The sequence below is a fragment of the Pongo pygmaeus genome, chromosome 1, assembly GCF_028885625.2.
Source record: "Pongo pygmaeus isolate AG05252 chromosome 1, NHGRI_mPonPyg2-v2.0_pri, whole genome shotgun sequence".
NCBI classification, from domain to species: domain Eukaryota; kingdom Metazoa; phylum Chordata; class Mammalia; order Primates; family Hominidae; genus Pongo; species Pongo pygmaeus.
In genome coordinates, this window is record NC_072373.2 from 152,711,519 (window position 1) to 152,732,612 (window position 21,094).

Consider the following 21,094-nt stretch of genomic DNA (forward strand, 5'->3'; position numbering starts at 1 on the left):
TGTGGCCCTGTGCATTGTTTTCAAGTTCTTCTCTTCTACCTGTAGATCTGATTAGAACCTGAATCCTCCTAATTTTCTTCAATATTTGGCCGCAACTCTCCAACTAAGAGCAAAAACTGCTCTGTGCCTGCTGCCTTAGAAGCTGAAGCTAGACAACTTGATATAAATTTCAAGAGACAAGTCTCATACCCGAAAAAAGAAGGACAAGTCTTGTGCCACACAGAAAGTTCACCAATCCACCTGATGCCATGGCAGAGAATTCAAACTGCAAGCCAAGAGAAGTTGATGGCTTCATGCTATAGGCAGCGTTTCCCGAGACACTCCATCAAAATGAGACTCTTGCCCCTCTTAATTTTTCCTTTCTTATGCTTACCTTTTTCTTTGGCAAGATAATGATGTAATTCAGATTTCACAATCAGCAGCTTCTGCTCATAACTTAAAAGAACATGACCTCTTAGGTATCTATTGTTTAAATAAAAAAAAGTCTATGCTTCCACTAATACTACATGTTATACTTGGGTAAATTCCTCTGGGGAAGTTGAGGCCCATATCCACAGAATTTTTTAAATGGGTCACACAGTAACAACAGATGTCATCTAATTCTCAATGGTCATTTGCTTGATTCAATTGTTTGTCTTTAAGACTGGATTCATGGCTCAAAACCATTATACAAACTTGGATTTATCATATTACTATTAATTTTATTTTATATTTTTGTTTTTAAAACTTGTACCTGTTGCTTGTTAAATTTCTGCAGAAGTACAACTCCTAACAGAATAATGCTGGTCCAGTGCTTTGAGATTGTGGCCAAAATACTATGGAATAGACAAAACTGAACATAGCAATAAATTCCAGGTAGACTTAACCTGAGAGCCATTTCCTCCAAGCCTCCCTTGTTGCTCAAATGTGGCTAGAACACTTTTGACACAGATTCCTACTCACCAATCACTTCTGATATGGGACCAGACCAACAATCTGGGACACATCCTGGCACCAAGGGACAATCAAAATCTAACTACAGGATGATTGAATGGTGACACTTTCAGAAAAAGATCTCGATCAAAAGGGGGGAAATGTGAAAGTTATCAGAATCAAAATAGAGTCACTTGTGTTAACAAGAAAAAAACAAAACCAAAAACAGCTGAAAAACAGTGCTGGGGAAGGCCATAAAGGGAGGATTCTCACGAACAAGTTCTTGATAACAAAACTACCACAAAAGGTTCTGCAAAAACTACAACTTCACACAAAGGCCATCACAACCTTACACAGAAAACACTTATTTGAGGACATCTGCCCAGCAATTGCCTGTCCAAACTTGGACTGACACCACCTTTGTTACTTATCCTTGTAGTCAAGGATAATTATCTCAAAACTATTGTGTAATCCTCCTCATTTTTTTCTTACAAGACCTTTGTCTTCCTTTACCTCCCTGAATACACACATAGTTTACAATGGCACCCATATTCCTATTGCAATGCCCATTTCTGAATAAATATCATTTTCTGTTAGAGAATTTCTCTCTCTGTTTATTTAGAATGACACAATTGCTAGGATCAAATATTCTTTTAAATCAAGAGATGGCATTCTTGATTTAAAAGAGTGACATAGGGTTATATTTTTAAAGAAGTCAAATATGCTTCTAGTGCTTTTGGGCATTGGCTCCTAACTGTTCTCTACCCACTTCCTTCCTAAACTGCTTAGAATCCTCAGCTCATTACCACTTACACTCTGCTAATGCTTTGCTCTCTGCCTTTCTGAACCACATATTTGGTAAAATTCCATCACTGTGTGAACCAAATTACTGACCTTCTCTGTGTCCCGCTAGAATTCCACAACACTCGGTATAGCGCCTACAAGAGTGTCTGGCACCTAAGGCCACCCAACAAACATTTGCTAAAGGAATGAAAAAAAATGAAAAGGATTGATTCGTCAAAATAAATTTCTAGTCACTAATGTCAAATGGGCTCTCAATTCACTAATATCAAATGAAATGCTTGGTAATCCTGTTGTGTTTCCTTAGCACATTGCCTGCTAGATTTCACAACAGTTCAGGCTTCTACTCTCTTGAAACCCTGAAATCTCAACAGATGGCTTTGCCTCTGGAAGTCATCTTACAGGAACTCATCGACTTCCCATGTATGTTTGTATATTTGTTAAATATACGAACCCATCCTCCTATCCTATCAATGTTCCTTCTGTCTTAACCCACATGAGACTCTTTTGGTCTCATGCCAGTCTCTCCACCAGGGCTGGAGAACCCAGACCTACCACATTCAGATAGACTTTCCTCTCTCTTATACTTGTATATTCTCCTTTTCACAAACAAGTAGACCTTTCCTGTGAGTTAAAACATGCTTAAGTGTCTTCACTTTATAGCTCTTTGTGAAGTTCTCAATTTCCTCTGTGTTTCTATATTCAATGATTATTTTCCAGTCTCTCTCTTCCTTATCTTCTCAGCCACATTTGGCACTCCCTGCCTCCTGAAATACTGTTTTCTCTGGCTTTTGGAACACCACATTCTACTGATTTTCCTCGTATCTCTCTAATGGCTTCTTCTACGTCTTTCTGCTCTTTCATCTTTCTCTACTAAGACTTTAAATTTCCTCGGTGTTCAGCTATAGAGCCTCTTCTCCTCTCAATTTTGTTTTCTTTCTCTATCTCATCTCCACTCACAAATTCAAGTCTTATCTATATTAAAAAGGCTCATAAATTTGTATTTCCAGCTCAGATCTTTCCTCTGAACACCAGACCTATATATTTAATTGCTCACTGAAATTTTCTACTTGGATATGTTAAGGCACTTTGAACTCAGCATGTCTAAAATTACACTCATGCCCTATCTTTACAGAACTCATCTTTTCTCAGTGAATGCCACCACTGTCTACCCAGCTGTACAAGTTGAAAGCCCAGAAGTCATCTTCAACAGCTCACTCCCTGTTGGCTCCCATATCCATTCCAACATGAAGTCCTGTTGATTTTTGTCACAAGTTCTTCTCAAAGACACCTCTTTCTCTCTGTCCCCTTTTTTACTTCAGTGTCACCATCAACTCTTGTTTGGACCACTGCAGCCTCCCACTCTGGACTCCATAGATGCCTTGTTTTTTTTTTTTTTTTTTTTTTGAACTCCATAGATTGCTTTTCTCCAATGTGTTCTCCACATTGCAGCCAGAACAATGTTTTAAAAAATAAACACAAATATAATTATGTCAACACACTCTCCTCCCTCCTCAAAAGCCCCAACTCTTCAAGGTTCCCCGTTGCTCTTAGGATAAAGTCAAAACCCCTAACCTGCTCTACAAAGCCCTACTTTCCAGGCTCATCTGCACTCCAGCTATCCTGGTCTTCTTTTGGATGCTATGCTTCTTCCTGCTTCATCCTGCTATTTCCTCTTTTTGAACATCCCTTTCTCTTCTCCCCATTTCTTTCCTGTTCTCATACATACTTGGTTACCTATGACAAACCTTACATATCTCAATTCAAGAATCTCTTGCCAGCCAGGCGCAGTGGCTCATGCCTGTAATCCCAGCACTTTCGGAGGCCGAGGCGGGTGGATCACGAGGTCAGGAGATCTAGACCGTCCTGGAGAAGACTTTCCTCACCTCACCGACCACATCTACACACAGCACCATGCACTTATTCTCCCAAGTACTTGACAGTTTTAACTTATTTCTCTGACTATTCTATTCTTGTCTATTTCTACTATAAGATCTATGATAGCAGCAACTGTGCCATCTTTTGCCCACCACTGTATCCCCAGCACCTCATATAGAGTCTGGCACATTGAATTTACAAGAAAAAAACAACCCCATCAAAAAGTGGGCAAAGGATATGAACAGACACTTCTCAAAAGAAGACATTTATGCAGCCAAAAGACACATGAAAAAGTGCTCATCATCACTGGCCATCAGAGAAATGCAAATGAAAACCACGAGATACATCTCACAGCAGTTAGAATGGCGATCATTAAAAAGTCAGGAAACAACAGATGCTTGAGAGGATGTGGAGAAATAGGAACACTTTTACACTGTTAGTGGGATTGTAAACTAGTTCAACCATTGTTGAAGTCAGTGTGGCGATTCCTCAGGGATCTAGAACTAGAAATACCATCTGACCCAGCCATCCCATTACTGGGTATATGCCCAAAGGATTATAAATCATGCAGCTATAAAGACACTTTATTGCGGCACTATTCACAATAGCAAAGACTTGGAACCAACCCAAATGTCCAACAATGATAGACTGGATTAAGAAAAGGCACATATACACCATGGAATACTATGCAGCCATAAAAAATGATGAGTTCATGTCCTTTGTAGGGACATGGATGAAGCTGGAAACCATCATTCTCAGCAAACTATTGCAAGGACAAAAAACCAAACACCGCATGTTCTCACTCATAGGTGGGAATTGAACAATGAGAACACATGGACACAGGAAAGGGAACATCACACTCCGGGGACTGTTGTGGGGTGAGGGGAGGGGGAAGGGATAGCATTTGGAGATATACCTAATGCTAAATGACGAGTTAATGGGTGCAGCACACCAACATGGCACATGTATACATATGTAACTAACCTGCACGTTGTGCACATGTACCCTAAAACTTAAAGTATAATAAAAAAAAATTAAAAAAAAAAAAAGAACTTGGATAGAGCATAAACCTGAAGACAACCTGCACCTCTCCTCCTTTGAAGCTGGTTGAATGGACAAAGGTACAATTAAGCCTAATGTTGGAGTGGAAGGCCTGGGCTATCACCTTCATCAGTGCTTTTGGTTTTGGTTTTTCGTCCTATGGGAAAAAGTCTGCACTATTATTGATGGGGCAATTGTTCTTCTGGATAGCTGAAGCTGCAGAAGTGTGGCTTCAGGTTTTGAGAACCTAAGTGGTAGTTTTCTCTGTGTTGAGCAGGTATTTTCAATGAACAAAAAAGTACACAGAGAAGAGGAACAGCACACATTTTCCTTGGTGTGACCTTTGTCAATCTGGTGTCATTTTCAGATTTAGTGTGTGGGCTCAGCAACTCTACACACTCTGCTCAGACAATTAGCAGAAGTTTTACATTTTAATGGAGTCCAGATTATGCACTTTTTCTTTTGTGAATCCACAAAAGAAAACACCTTTGGTGTTATATCTAAAAAGCCATTGTCATTGATATGGTTTGGATGTTCTATCCCATCCCATCTCATGTTGAAATGTGACTTCCCCTGTTGGAGATGTGGCCTATGAGAGGTGTTTGGGTCATGGAGGCAGATCCTTCATGAATGGCTTGGTTCTGTTCTTGTGGTAATAAGTGAGTTCCCATTTTATGTGTTCATCTGTGAACAAGAACACTTTTATTTATTCCTTCTTAATCTATATGCTTTTTATTTTCTTGTCTTATTGCATTAGCTTGGGCTTCCACGTATAATGCTGAAAAGCAATGGTGAAAGGAGACATCCTTGCCTTATTTCTTTTCTTAGCAGAAAAGCAGGAAAGCTTCAAGTTTCTCATCATTAAGTATGATGTTAGCTGTAGGCTTTTTACCTACGTTGTTGAGGATTTTCACACCTGCACTTAAAAAGATATTGGTCTGTAGTTTTCTTTTTTTGTAATGTCTTTGTCTAGTGTTGGTATATAGAGAATGGTTCATAGAATGAGTTAGAAAATATTCCCTCTGCTTCTATCTTCTGATAGAGAATTGGTATGATTTCTTCCTTAAATGTTTGGTAAAATTCACCAGTGAACCTAGAGCTTTCTGTTTTGGGAGATTATTAGTTATTGATTCAACTTATTTAATAATATATACCTATTCAGATAGTTTGTTTCTTCTTGTGTGAGTTTTGGCTGTGTCTTTCAAAGAATTGGTCCATTCCATATCAAATTCGTGGGCATAGCATTGTTAATAATATTTCTTTATTATCCCTTTAATGTCCATGAGATCTGTAGTGATTTCCCATCTTCGATTTCTGATAATAATTTGTGTTTCTCTATTTTTTCCTTGGTTAGCCTGGCTAGAGGCTCATTGATTTTATGGATCTTTTCAAAGATCCAGCTTTTGGTTTTGTTAGTTTTCCATTTTGGTTTCCTATTTATAATTTCATTGATTTCTACTTTAATTTTTATTAGTTTTTTTTCTTTGTTTACTTTGGACTTAATTTGGTCTTCTTTTTCTATTTTCTACAGTGGAGGCTTTTATTAGTTTTAATTTTTCTTTTGTTCTAATATATGAATTCAATGTATATACAAATATATGCATTCAATTGTATAAATTTCCCCATTATCACCGCTTTTGGTGCATCTCACAAATTTTGTTAAATTTTCATTTTCATTTAGTTCAAAATATTTTAACGTTTCTCTTGAGGTTTTTTATTTGACCCAAGTGTTATTTAGAAAGTGCTGTTTAATCACCAGGTATGTGAGGATTTTTTATCTTTCTGTTATTGAATACTAGTTTAATTTGACTGTGTTCTGAGAGCAGACACTGTATGATTTATATTCTTTTAAACTTGTTAAGGTATGTTTTATGACCCAGAATGTAGTCTTGGTGAATATTCCATGTGAGCTTGAGAAGAATGTGTATTCTGTTGTTGTTGGATAAAGCAATCTATAGATGTCAGTTATATCCAGTTGACTGGTGGTGTTTGGTGGTATTATTGAGTTCAACTACAACCTTACTGATTTTCTTCTGGTTGGATCTGTCCATTTCTGATAGAGGAGTGTTGAAGTCTCCAGCTATAATAGTGAATTCACTTATTTCTCCTTGCTATTCTACTAGTTTTTGCCTTATGTGTTTTGATGCTTAGTTGTTAGGCACATACACATTAAGAATTATTACGTCCTCTTGGAGAATTAACCTCTTTATCATTATATAATGCTTTAAAAAATCTCTGATAACTTTCCTTCCTCTAAATTCTGCTCTGTCTGAAATTAATATAGCAACTCCTGCTTTCTTTTGATTAGTGTTAGTGTGGTATAGCTTTCTCTATTTACTTTTAATCTATATGTGTCTTTATACTTAAAAGTGGGTTTCTTGTAGACAACATATAGCGGGGTCTTGATTTTTGATCCACTCTGACAATCTCTGTCATTTGATAGGTGTGTTTAGACCACTGAAATTTAAAGTGATTATTGATATACTTGGATTAATATATACCATATTTGTTACTGTTTCCTATTTGTTGCTTTTGTTCTTTGTTCCTATTTTTGTCTTGCATACTTTTTCTGCCTTTTGTAGTTTTAACTGAGCATTATGAGTCTTTTTCTCTCCTTTATGAGCATACCACATATGCTTCTTTTCTCACTTTTTTAATTGGTTGTCCTGGAATTTGCAATAAACATTTGCAACTATTTCAAGTCCACTTTCAAATATACTCTACTGCTTCATGGGTAGTGCAAGTACCTCATAATAACAAAACATTCCTAATTCCTCCTTTCTGTTCTTTGTATCATTGCTCTCATTTATTTCACTTATACATAAACATGTATACAGAATCATAAGTATATATAATTAAATATATTGTTGCTATTATTTTGAACATACTCATCTGTTAGATCAATTAAGAATAACAAAAATTTCTTTATTTTACCTTCACTTCTTCATTCTCTCATGCTCTTCCTTTCTTTATATAGATTTGAGTTTCTGAACTATGTCATTTTTCTTTTTTTTTCTTTTCTTTTTTTTTTTTTTTTTTGAGACAGAGTCTTGCTCTATCACCCGGGCTGGAGTGCAGTGGCATGATCTTGGCTCACTGCAACCTCCGCTTCCTAGGTTCAAGCAATTCTCCTGCCTCAGCCTCCTGAGTAGCTGGGACTACAGGCGTGTGCCACCATACCTGGCTAATTTCTTGTATTTTTAGTAGAGATGGGGTTTCACCATGTTGGCCAAGCTGGTCTCAAACTCCTGACCTCAAGCAATCCACCTGCCTTGGCCTCCCAAAGTGCTGGGATTACAGGCGTGAGCCACCACGCCTGGCCCTATGTCATTTTTTTTTTTTTTGTCTTTAAAGAAGTTCTTTTAACATTTCTTGCCAGGCAGGTCTGCTGGCAACAAATTTCCCCAATTTTTGTTGATCTCAGAAAGTCTCTATTTCTCCTTCATTTTTGAAAGATAATTTTGTTGAGTACAGAATTCTAGGTTGGTGCTTTATTCCCCTCTTTCAACACTTTAAATATTTTATTCTATTTTCTTCCTGCATGCAAAGTTTCTGAAAAGAAAGTAAAAATGATTTTGATCTTCGCTCTACTACAGGTAAGGCATTTTTAAAATCTGGCTTCTTTCAAGATTTGTTTCTCTATTTTTGATTTTCTGAAGTTTGAATATAAAGGCCTTTTGTTTTGGGGCGTTTATCCTGCTTGATATTTTCTGAGATTCCTGGATCTGTGGTTTGGTGTTGTTCATTAATCTAGGGGAAATTCTCAGTTAATGTTGCTTCAAATATTGCTTCTGTTCATTACTCTCTTTCTTTTCCTTCTGGTATTCCCATTATGCATATGTTACATCTTTTGTAGCTGTCCTATGTTTCTCAGATATTCAGTTCTGTTTTTTCAGTCTTTCCCTTTGTTTTTCAGCCCTGAAAGTTTCTATTGTCATATTCTCAAGCTGAGAGATTCTCTCCCCAGCCACGTGCAGTCTATTAAACGTACCCATCAAAGGCATTCTTCACCTCTATTACAGTGTTTTTGATCTCTAGAATTTCTTTTTGCTTCTGTGTTAGAATTTCTTTCTCTGCTTACATTATCCATTTGTTCTTGCATGTTGTCTACTTATTATCATTAAAGTCCTTGGCATATTAATCATAGTTTAAAAAATTCCCAGCCTGGGCAACACAGCAAGACTCATCTACACAAAAAATAAAATTGGCCAGGCACGGTGGTGTACATCTGTAGTCCTAGCTACTCAAGAGGCTGAGGCAAGAGGATTGCTTGAGCTGAGGAGCTCAAGGCTGCGGTGAGCTATGATCATGCCACTGCACTTCAACCTGGGCAACACAGCAAAAGTCTGTCTCTAAAAAATAAAATAAAATGTACCTGGTCTGATAATCCCACATTCCTGCTATATATGACTGGTTCTGATGCTTAGTCAGTCTATTCAAATCATGTTTTTTGCCTTTTGACATACCTTGCAATTTTTCCTTGACAGATGGACCCGATATACTGAATAAAAGGAACCACAGTAAATAACCTTTAGTAATGCTGTGATAAAGTATGGGGCCGGGGAATTGTTCTACAGTAATATAATTAGGTCTCAGTCTTTCGGTGAGCCTGTGGCCCTGGACTGTGAACTTTGCCAGTGTTTCTCGATACTTTTCTCCCTTTGGGTGGGACAGGATGGCTAGAGGCAGCTAGAGTTGGGTTTTCTCTTGCTCTAGGAATGTTACGCCCTGGTAAAATAGTTTCTTCTGAGGGCAGCCCTTGTTAAGAAGAGCAGAATGCTTTAGCATATTTCAAAATGTTTTTTTTTTTCTCCTCTCACTGCCAGAAGACTGAGGGGAATTTTTCCAGATATTCACTGTGAGGACCTGGCAAAGCTCCTGGAGGTAAAACTTACAGAAGTGTGGGGTCCCATGACTGGATCTCTCTGGGATTTTTAACTCTCATATTGTCCACACTGAACCTCCAGCTATTGTCACTGTTCAGTGTTTCCAGCCCTGGTACAGGCTTCCACAGATGTTTCTGCTTGTGGGTTTCTGTTTGGGTAAGTTGTGATTCTCTGATTGTCTCTCCAATCTTTGGGGTAATGGTTTGTCCTGTAAACTCACTTCTCTGACAGATCTAAGAGTGATTGTTTATTTTTCAGTTGTTCAGCTTTTTACTGGTTGTTAGGATAGAGCAGCAACTTCTAAGTGCCTCACATGCCAGTCCAGGAATCAGAAGTGCTCAGACAACTGGCATTCACTTAGCTGAAGAAGTGGTGGCCTCTGTCAGCTATAGAAGGCTATCTTGAAAAGTTCAGTCATATTTGAAAGAGGGAGGGTAGGGAACTCACATTTATGCAGCATTTGTTCTGTACAAGGTACCCTGCACTCCCTACCTCTGACAACAGTACTTCTTCTTTTTTTTTTTTTTTTTTTTTTTTGAGACGGAGTCTTGCTCTGTTGCCCAGGCTGGAGTGCAGTGGCGCTATCTTGGCCCACTGCAAGCTCCGCCTCCTGGGTTCACGCCATTCTCCTGCCTCAGCCCCCTGAGTAGCTGGGACTACAGGCGCCCACCACCATGCCTGGCTAATTTTTTGTTTTTGTATTTTTAGTAAAGACAGGGTTTCACTGTGTTAGCCAGGATGGTCTCAATCTCCTGACCTCGTGATCCACCCACCTTGGCCTCCCAAAGTGCTGGAATTACAGGCGTGAGCCACCGTACCCGGCCAACAGTACTTCTAAGTGGGGTTGTCACCACCATTTTCTTGAAGGGAAAATTGAGGCTCAAAAGGGGCTCAGTAAGGCATAAAAACATCACACATTAAGTAGAAGAACTGGAATTCATGTTCTTGGCTTTAAACAAATGGGCATTTATTGAGCATATGCCATATGCCAGGCTCCGTGGCAGGCACTGAGGACACAGAGAGCAGAACATAGTACCTGAAATGCAAGATAATATTACAACACAGAGTATCACGGGCCCTCTGAGAAGGTGAACCAAACCTGTGATAAGAGAAGGGTTTCCTAGAGGGGAAGCTTGGTCCTGATGGTGCATGAGTAGAGGTCACATGGGACAGAAGCAATAGGGTTGAGGAAACTTCCATATAGAGGAAAGAGATTGTGCAAACATGACCCATTTGAGGGAACTGAGAATGGCTTTGTGTGGCTGGAGCAGTCAGTGTGTTTTGATAACTGGCAATGGATGAGTTTGGAGAAAAATGTAGGGGTCATATTCAGATTTGAAAGTTTCTATGAATCTTCTAAGAGCTTCCAGTTTAATTCTGAAATCGATGAAGAGCCAAGAAAAGTTTTAAGCCATGGAATGCCATGATTGTGTGTGCTTTCAGGAAGATAATTTGATGGGTGAGCAGACTGAGGGAAGGAGACTGGTTAAGAGGCTGGCCCTATGGTCTCAGGGAGGAAGGCTGAGGGTGTGAACCAAAGCATGGGCAGTGGAGTGGGAGAAGCAATTCCTGCACAGGAGAACTGAGTAGCTCTTGATCAAACTGATGTAGGAAGAGAGAGAAAGGAAGGAGGCTAGGAAGACGCCCTTGTGTCTGGCTTGGGCAGCTGGAGAACGGTGGTATCATTCACAGAAATAGGAAGAACAGAAGGAAGAACAGATTTCTTGGGGGAAGATGGTGAGCGTGGTTTTGGACATGTTGAATTCAAGATGCACATGGGAAATCCAATTGGTGTTACTTAGTAGTCAGACATATGCAACAGGAGCTCACCAGGAAGCTCTAAGTGAAGTCAAAACCATGGCTGTGAGCCTATGAGCCTCTCATAGGAGAACATGTGCAGTTAGGAGAGAAGGGTCCATGGTCAGTATGCTGGGGAGTGTTCACAGTTAAATAATAGACTGATGGAGAGGAGTTCAGCAAGGAAACCAAGAATGAGTGAAGCGAGAAGTAAGAGGGAGGGATCACATGGAGGCAGGTGCTGTAGCCTGTGGTTAGGAGCAGAAGCTTTGTGGCTGAGACTGGCTTGGTGCTCACCAAGCCCATCTCTCCCTTCCTGGGCACATAAATAAGCTCCATTTCTCAGCCTCCTTGCATCTAGGTAGAGCCAGTGACTAAGGTTGCTACTGAATGTGAGATGAGGTAATGTGCAATTAAATGCAGGTGCATCTTCCTCAAGTTCTTCTCCTTCCCATCCGTAATCCCTTTGGAGGTCACATGTAAAAGGAACTCTGGAAGGAAAGCTTTCAGATTTTGAGTTTTATTAATTACACCAGCACAACCTAGCCTATCTGTCCTGCACCTGGCTCTGGAGTCACAAAGCTGGATTTGAATCCTAGTTCCACCTTTTGAATCCTGGCTTTACCTCTTACCAACCGTGTGACCTTGGGTAAACTTAATTTCTCTGTGCCTCAGATTCCTCATCAGTAAAATTGGGATAATAATAATATAGTTGTCTGAGGATAAAATGAGGTAATAAATATGAAGCACACAGACAAGTATTAAAAGCTCTAGAAATGTTGAAAGCTAATGGAAAGAATGTCAGGAATGGGGGAATGGTTCACGACAGGAGTCAGCAAACTATGGCCTGCAGGTCAAATCTACTCTGCTGCCTATTTTTATATGGCCTTTCAGCAAGAATGAATTTTACATTTTTAAATGGTGGAAATAAATGACACGAAAATTATATGGAATTTGAATTTCACTATCCACGTATAATGTTTTACTGCAACAAAGCCACATTCATTGTTTACATATTGTTACGGCTGTTTTGCTCAATGATGGCAGAGTTTGAGTAGTTGCAACAGATAACATATGGGCCCACAAAGCCTAAAATATTTATACTACCTGGTCCTTTACAGAAAAAGTGTGGTGATCCCTAGTTTACAGTGTCAAATGCAGCAAAGGTCAAGAAAGATAACTAAAAAGGGTTAACTGGAATTGGCAAAAGATTACTAGTGAGCTTGTTAATGGCTTTACTGGAGTGGGGAAAGTGGAGAATAGATTTTGGTGCCAGGCAAATCAAAGTTTGATTCCTGACTCTACAACTTGCTAGCTTTATGGTCTTGGGAAGTCAGTTAACTTTTGTGAGCGTCAATTTCCTTGGGTGTAAATTAGGGATTAACAGAGCTTACTTCTTGAGTTATTGTAAGGATCAGCAATAATGCATGTAAACCATAAAACACATTCCTGGTTTAGAGTAGGTGCTAAATGAATGCAAGTTCTTGTTTCATTTAATCTGCTGCAAACAAAATTGTCATTCCTTTATAGTAACTGCATTTTCACTTTTTAATTTTTTAAAAGAATTTTTTTTTCTGGGCTTTCCAGCGAAAACTAGACAGCCTGCTAGACAAATTCTAAAAGAGCTGTAACACTATATTTTCACTTTTAATATTTTAGTTTTCTCTTCCATCTTCTGCTGGTTTATGTTATATTTTAAGTCATTGCTCAAATCTCACCTCTTTAATGAGGGCATACCATTTAATATGGACCATCCTGATTAATGTGATAATTTGTTCCTCCCCCAGCATTCCTAACCCCCTTACCCTGTTCTACTTTCTTTTCTCATAAAGTTTATCACCTCTGACAATCTAGAGAACTGACTAATTTACTATGTTTATTGTTTACTTTCTGTCTTCTGCACTCTGATGTAAGCTCCTTGCCACAAGAGCCCTTGCTTGTTTTATGTAATTATATTCTAAGTGCCTAAACAGAAACTGGCACACAGTTGGTGTCCAATTAATACTTGTTGAATGACTAAATGAAAAAAGAATAGATGAAGATTAAAAAAAAATCCTGCTCAGGACTGGATACGTTCCTTCCATCTTGGGACTAGGACTTGTCTTATTCATCTCTGTAAAATTCTCAACTATTATCTGTTAAAAAATAACCTCGGCTCCATCACCTCCATTCTCTCGTTCTGGAATTCCTTTTAGAATATGTTGAACCAATCATTCTATCCTCAATGTCTCCTAAGTTCTTTCTCATATTTGACAACTATTTAGCTCTGTGTTTTATTCTATGGCAATTTCCTCTACTCTATCATTAAGTCCCTTTTTAGCTGCATCTAGTCTACTATTCAACTGTTAATTGAATTTCTATTTCAATGACAATATTTTTGTGTGTGCCTACAATGCCTGTTTCTTCCCTTTTTCTTTCTTCTTTTCCATTTGTTCATGTATTTGTTTCATGGCTTCCAATCTTCCCTTTCAATATTTTGAATATCCTTATATTGTGATTTCTTTTAGATTTTTCTGTTCTTTCTAGTTCTTGGGGGTGTGGAGTCTTCCATTTCTTTAACTAGCTGGCTTCCTTGTTGTGAATCATTTCTTTGTGCAGTCTGTAATTTTAGATTGTAAGTGGTTGTTTTGCATTAGCCTCTGCTGGAGTCTTATGGGTCAGCAACTGAAAAGGCTCCCAATACATATCATTGAATGACCTGTCTTTGGAGGCTAGGATGGGAGGCAGTACATTGTGGCAGAGGCAGTACAACCTCTTTCTTTTGTAAATTGCCCAGTCTTGGGTATGCTAGAGAATGTGACCTAAGTTCACATCCCTACTGTGAAACTATTTATGTAACCTTGGGTAAATTACTCTTCTAGTCCTTTTTTTTTTTTGTCTGTGATATAGAGATAATAATTCCTACTTCCTAGAGATGTTGTGAAGAATTGGTGAGTTAATATAAGAAACTCGGCACAACGTTTTGCATGTAGTAAGTGCTTAATAGATGTTAAAAATTACTATAAACATGTGTAGCTATTATAGCACTTGCCAACATCATCTCCTTGCTTTGTGCTATAAGGAAAGAACTTTATACTCAAGAAAATAGCTTCTGAATATGTATATGAAATACACAGCCAGCCATTACACGTGGACACTGGTCAGATCTGTTTGCTTTATTTGTGATGAATATTAGTTAAAGATGGGAACAAAGCCTCCCCCAAGAACATGTTCACTTGGCTTTTAGCCATTGCTGAGGAGCACTGACGAGAGGCGGAAGAAAGTTTTGGACATTTTTCTTTTTTAAAAATAAAGCCTAATTAGGGGGTTGGCTCATTTGCCAACTATTTTGGTTCATTAAAATATAGCAGCAGAGAGAGTTCTTCTGCTGAGAAGAAAATGACCCAGATAAATGTCTTCAGTTTTATTCAAAGAGAAAATGTATTTAACTTCTTGGCTATGCTTTCCTCGGTCATCATTCCCTTCCACAGGTTAGTGATATGGTTTGGCTCTGTGTCCCCACCCAAATCTCATCTTGTAGCTCCCATAATTCCCACATGTTGTGGGAGGGAGCCAGTGGGAGATGACTGAATCGTGGGGGCGAGTCTTTTCTGTGCTGTTGTGATAGTGAATGGGTCTCACAAGATCCGATGGTTTTAAAATCAGGAGTTTCCCTGCACAAGTTCTCCCTTTGCCTGCTGCCATCCATGTAAGACGTGACTTGCTCCTCTTTGTCTTCTGCCATGATTGTGAGGTCTCCCCAGTCACGTGGAACTCTGAGTTCTCCATTAAACCTCTTTCTTTTGTAAATTGCCTAGTCTCGGATATGTCTTTATCACCAGCTTGAAAATGGACTAATACAGTTAGCAATAAAATAGCAGAGCCCTGAACCTGTAGCTGATGCTCAGTAAATAGTATTAGTTTATTAGTGGGAAGGGATAGAGACACGGGCAAATTCTTCGTCAAGAGAACCTCATTTCTATCCCATGTTAACTTTTGATGATAAATCTTTCTTTAATTCACTGTGTTTTGGATCTTTGGACAAGGGAGTGCCAAAGAGCCAAACTTAGTGAATGAAAGCTGTAGACTACTGTAATTTATCATGTAATATGTTATTAGTTGTCTGTATATATTTCACAAAATGAGTTTTTATAATTCAAATTTTCATAAAACATTTACAAAGGTTCAACTGAAAAACATTTAAATATAGAACTATTTTTAGATTTTAATTACCTGATCTTCATAATCAGATCCTGTATCAATGATCTCTCCAGTGTCCAATATCATCGAAGGATCAAGGTCACTTGAACCTAAGATTAGGAAAGAAAAGATAAGTGGATGGAGGTTGTCTATGTATGTTTCTAAAGCAAACAGTCTCTCACTAGGTTTCCATATTTTCCTATATTACATTAAATTCACAAACATTTCTAGACTCTTCTCATCTGCCAGGTACAATGTTTTGCTACAGATTCAAAATGCAGAGACTCTGGACACTGTGTGCATCCTTAAGAAGAAGAAAATACTGTGAGGAAGAATAATTTGTCAACAAGAGGTTATTATTAAAGGTTCAGCAACCCAAGAGAGTGAGCTACTAATTCTGGTTAGTAGTAGAGGTGATGGTGGAGTTAAGATTCTTCACGAGGTACTAATCTATGATCCTGAATTTTGAGAGTGAATACAGGTTGTCCAGGAGGGGGAGCAGTTTCAGGATTTGCAGTAATAACGGAAGTAGAAGGAACACCATGAGCAAAGTACAGAGTGGGAGGAGAGAAAGGGTTTTCCAGAAATAGGAAGGGCTAAGTTTGAATACTCCATAAAAACTTGAGTTTTTCCTCAAGCCTTCAGGTCACCTTAGTTGCTGAAGGTAAGAAAAATCAGGTTAACTTAATGTATGAATAGAGAGATTATTTCCCTTAGGTACTACAGGTTTCATTAAATCACTTACCCATTAATCCCCAAGGCTCAGACTTAAACTGGTAATTTTTACAATGGGACTTCTGAAGCACAACTGATTCATCATTCTCATTTAATAACTCTCTCCTGGTAGGAAATATATATCATCTAACTACCCAGAAAGACTGAATTCAGTGCTGCCCATAAAATATTCTATATTCTGTGAGAAAACATTGTTTCACTGTAAACGTGGCCTTGGCAAATAATTCTTAGTCAGAATATCCAATGAGTAATGCATAATGAATATAAATTTTAAAAAAATGTTAAGCATCTCATACACTTCTCAGATGTAGGCCTCTCCCCGATGTTGCTTTCATATTTTCTTTCAAAATAAGTTGGGGTATGACCTTACACAGTCTTTTCTCATCTCTTCTCTTTTTTCCCCCTTCTCTTCTCTTATCATTGTGCCTGCCATCTACCAACTTGACAAAGTAATAGCCATTACCAAATTGATTAAGTTCTAAGCAGTAATACCAGTGTTTACTGTGTTTATATCTTTACATTTTTTACAGGATGATAAAGTTTTTCAAAATGGACATATTAAACCAACAAACCATTTTGGAAAAGTAATCATAGAATTGCTATGAAGAGTTGCATAAGTGTGTTCAGAACAACCCTGGGTGATGCTAGTCACGCTGTCAGCACAGCCCTTGCCAGACCACTGTTCATAAGGTGGTTGCTAGAATGGAGTTGGCAAGCCTACCCACCATGCTATTAACAGAGATTAGAAGGTAGAGGTGAGAAGCTTTAATTTACATATGTATTTTAACATTAGTGGGATTATACATAATTTTTCTACCTTTGTACTTTTGGTATTTTTTTCAAATAAAGAATTTTGTAAGGTGTATCTTGGGGCCAAAATATTCAGCTGTCTTAAAGCCCAGTTTGAAGGTCAGTTTGCACTTATGTTGTGAGGCAGTAAGTATCAGAAATAAAATATATATACATATATATTTCCATTATAATAGACATTTTAGAACTATCAGGTTGGTGCAAAAGAAATTGTGGTTTTTGCCTTTACTTTCAAAGTCTGTTTCACAGAATCCCACTTCTCATTTTAGAAAAGAGGAAAATGAGAAGCAGAAAAGTTAAAAAACTTGGCCTAGGTCATGTAGAAAGTGCCTGAGACCAAAGGCAGAGCCAGTAGCTCCTACTTCTCTTTCTAACACACCATACCGACTCCAAATTCTAAGCAGGGGCAATCGAAATGGGTTTATACAGACCCTCTTTTGCTACAGTGCTCTACAGGAAAGGACCTGGAGGAGCATGCTGTCAAGTCTATGTGCTGAGAAAATGAGGAACAGTGAATGGTTGATGATGACACAGGTCATAGGGTGGCTGTGGAAATGGAAGAATCAGAGTGGAATTAAGGAGTCCCATTCAAGCTGGTAACAATCAATGCCCCCTTCTAGGTGGCTGCTATTGACAGCATCATTAAAGATAACACAAATTTTAGCTGGCTTTCTTTACTTCCACAATATGATTATTATCTGCCACTGACTAGTGGAAGTGGTGATAGCTATTGGATTCAAATGATACCTTTGCTTCACCTGTACTTAACAGTGATTCATGTGGAGTGGATACTGTGATCTGAACATGAAATCTTTTTAAACATATAGCTGCTTTTAGTACCTGTGTCCTACTTATTTTATTTAATTACAAAGTGTTCTTTCCATTGTTTTAAAAAACAACAATGTGAAGGGCTCTTAAACAACTCAGTTAATGGATATTACATGTTAATACTGGAAAACGGAGCAAGATAATTAGAAAACTATCTTCAGCAATGGTAGAATGAAAATACCTTTGTTTAAAAGAAAGCTTCATGCTTATAAGGAGAGATTGAATTTCCTAATAAAATGTATTTTTTTTTGATGGAGTCTCCCTCTGTCGCAGTAAAATGCTTTTAACAGGAATTATATTGCATCATTAGGGATGAAATTTCTTGAAACACTGTTACTCCTGGCAGCAGTATTAATATATCATAGGAGGCAACAGATAAAGGATATCATTATCAGCTTTGATAATGATTGAATGGCTTTCATTTTCTTTTAGCGTTGGTTTCTTGGTTTGCTGAAAACGGGACCTTTAATAATACTCTAAGGTTTGACACAAAAAATAGAGGGAAAATATAAACAAATGTACACATTACTGCCTTCTTTCGTTGGATAATTTAACACATAAAACAACTGCAATGATATTGTTACTCAAAAAAGACAGCAAAATTAGGATGTTACGAAAAAGTGATAGTGTAGCTTTCATTTCCCCCATTTTGAATTCTTCAATTTCTTTTCAGATTTAAAAATATTCTTTCTACAGATGACAGAGAGAGGTATGAGCTGAAATACAGAACCCCAGAGGAAGCACCCAGTGCTGCTTGTTTTAGAATGGCCTTCGGAAATATTATTTTCAGGTTGGCTCCTTAAATTTAAGTGGGAAGATGATACAAATTGGCTTTAGAGGTACCAGAAGCTAACCATATTACTTTCTGGGACAACGTTACAGATGTTTTTCCTCCCAGTGGATCTTTAACTCAAAGTTTTAGGAAAATCCTCCTCCCACTTTGAGTACCCCATAAAGACACTCCTACAATTGCAGGGCTTCTTAAGCAGTGAAGGGTGTCTGTAAATAAAACTCCTCCAACCCTTAAACTGCACCCTCTGAGGTAAGCAGTTTCTCCCTTGTCCTGTCCCTTACAGGGTAGCTTACAGTTTAATTTTCGTTAACAGTTTCATTACAGTTTAATTTTAACGAAAATTAAACCTGTAAGGGTTGTGTTTCATCTCTGAATCTAAGAACAAAACTTAGAAGGTACATGTGTTCAATGCATATGTACCAAATAACTAAAAATGAAAGGACACTTCCACTTTACCTTTACAGGTCTTGCTCTCATTGATCCATGCTACAAACATTAAATGTCTCCTGTAAGTGCCTGACCTGCATTAAGCACTGAGAGTCCAGCTCGAATTCCACAGGCATGGAAAGTGTTCATTACAATGTGTAGGAAGAGCACTGTATTTACTTGGAAAAATATTCTGACGGTATTTGGGACTAGAACTCTTTGAGGGTTCTGGGTGTCGGTGGGCTGCTCTGGGTGAGAAGGGGAAGTGGGGAGTTTTTCAGTTACTCCAGGACAGGGTTGGGGCAGGGAGGAGGGCAGAGAAGGAGAAGAGAGAAGAAGCAGATCCAGGAAAAGGGGGGAAAGTTGTATTGTGTAAGATGTGGTTTCTCCCCATGAGCCCTCAAATCTGCTGCAAAGACAGGAACTCATAGATAGCCTTTTCAATGTGACAGCCACATACTTTGCACGCAGAAACCATTTATTTTTCAGAACAATCCTCTGGGGTAGCTGCTATTATTATCCCCTTTTTATAGATAAGGAGATGGAGGCCCAGAGCAGTTGAGTGACACAGCCAGATGGCTTTGCTAGAAGTGTGGGTGGAGGGCTTCATCGAGGGGGAGACACTGCAGACAGGCCTTGAAGAAGCAGATAATCAGAGCAATGGTAGTCTCTAAGAAAAGTCCTGTACACCTGTGGGTCACAGGGTGCTATTCAAGGGCTTAATCTAGTCTGGGGTGGGGTCTGAGAAAGCCTCCTTGAGAAAATCACCACGTTTACTCTGAGGCGCAAAGTAGAATCTGGCCAGGTGCAGGATGGGGCTCTATGGGGTTGGGAGAGTGAGAGGGATGCAGATGAGGAGAGGCGTTTTCTAAGCAGAGAGAAGAGCAGGTGGAAAATGCCTAAGGCAGGAAGGAACTTGAGGTATTCAGAGAAGTGTGGGAAGCTGGTGCCAGTGATGTTGGGGAGGGGATGTTGTTGCAGTAACAGGACCACTGCAGGAAAGCAAAGGATTTGGGGCTTTCTTCTGTGCTAAGGGTACTCGTGGCCAGCCTGCAGGAGTCATTGAAGGTTTTGTTTTGTTTTGTTTTCAGAAAGGTAGGATGATTAGAACTGCATTCTGTGAAGATCCCCATGGCAGCAGGACATTCATGACAGACAGGAGAGGCCAGGGATGAAGAATGACAAAGCGTTTGGTGACTGCAGTGGGAATAGAGACAAAGGTTTGCACTCCCAAGGTGCCCCCACGGAATGATGATCAGTGTGGAGTGTGAGGGCAAGAACATTTCTGCCTGGCTCCCTGGAGAAAGGTCGAGGTGAGAGAAAGAGAATTGGATGCCATTTATAGGAGGCGATATGGGAGCTGTGGGGCAGCTGAGATTCTGCAGAAAGAGAGTTGAGAGAGAAAAAAACAGTGGAGGGACCAAACCTGGAGGCTGACAATCCACAGAGCAGAGGCCATGGATATGACTTATTTATTGGGTGAGTCATCAACATTTATAAGCCAGGAGATTTCACCATTGTTCTTTAACAGCGACAGTTTCCTGGAGCTACACAGTATCTGCCTCCTGCAGGGGAGGCACCATTTACTTCTAGTTTACCACACTTTATTCACCAAGGGCTGTTTTAGAGAAAACAGACTTATTCTAAGGCTGAAGCAGAAGCCAGCTTTCAGGGGGTCTCAGGAGTGGAAGAGTTAGCGGGAGTTGAGGCTGCAAGCACAGTCTTCCGTTTATGAGCTCTGAGGTACAGGGAGGAGAAAGTAGACACCTGGAAACCGCTGCTAAGGCTCAGGCACTATGCACTTTACCAAGGGGACCTTAAGAGAATGAGGACACAGCACCTGTCCTTGGGCGGTTTCCTATTGGTACAGAAACCAGCACAGTTGCATCACCGCAAGGCACAAGGCTCCCTAGTGGAGAAACACCACTAGCGAGCCAGAAAGTGCTGGGTGTCCCAAAGAAGGGACGGCTTAAATCAGCCCCTCCATCCCACTGTATTAGCAAACTGA

General features: G+C 39.2%; 1 protein-coding gene and 1 non-coding gene across 3 annotated transcripts in view; both read right to left on the minus strand.

Annotated features, from left to right (window-relative positions):
- AK5 (adenylate kinase 5) overlaps nucleotides 1–21,094 on the minus strand; it is a 280,448-nt gene that overhangs the window by 125,453 nt on the left and 133,901 nt on the right. For both annotated transcript variants that reach the window (XM_054480193.2, XM_054480202.2), the window contains exon 8: nucleotides 15,528–15,604. In XM_054480193.2, the coding sequence (XP_054336168.1) occupies nucleotides 15,528–15,604 (77 nt within the window). The remainder of the gene's footprint in view (nucleotides 1–15,527; nucleotides 15,605–21,094) is intronic.
- On the minus strand, nucleotides 12,890–12,951 carry LOC129023490 (U7 small nuclear RNA). The gene has a single exon (XR_008496816.1). It is a non-coding gene; the product is annotated as a U7 small nuclear RNA (small nuclear RNA).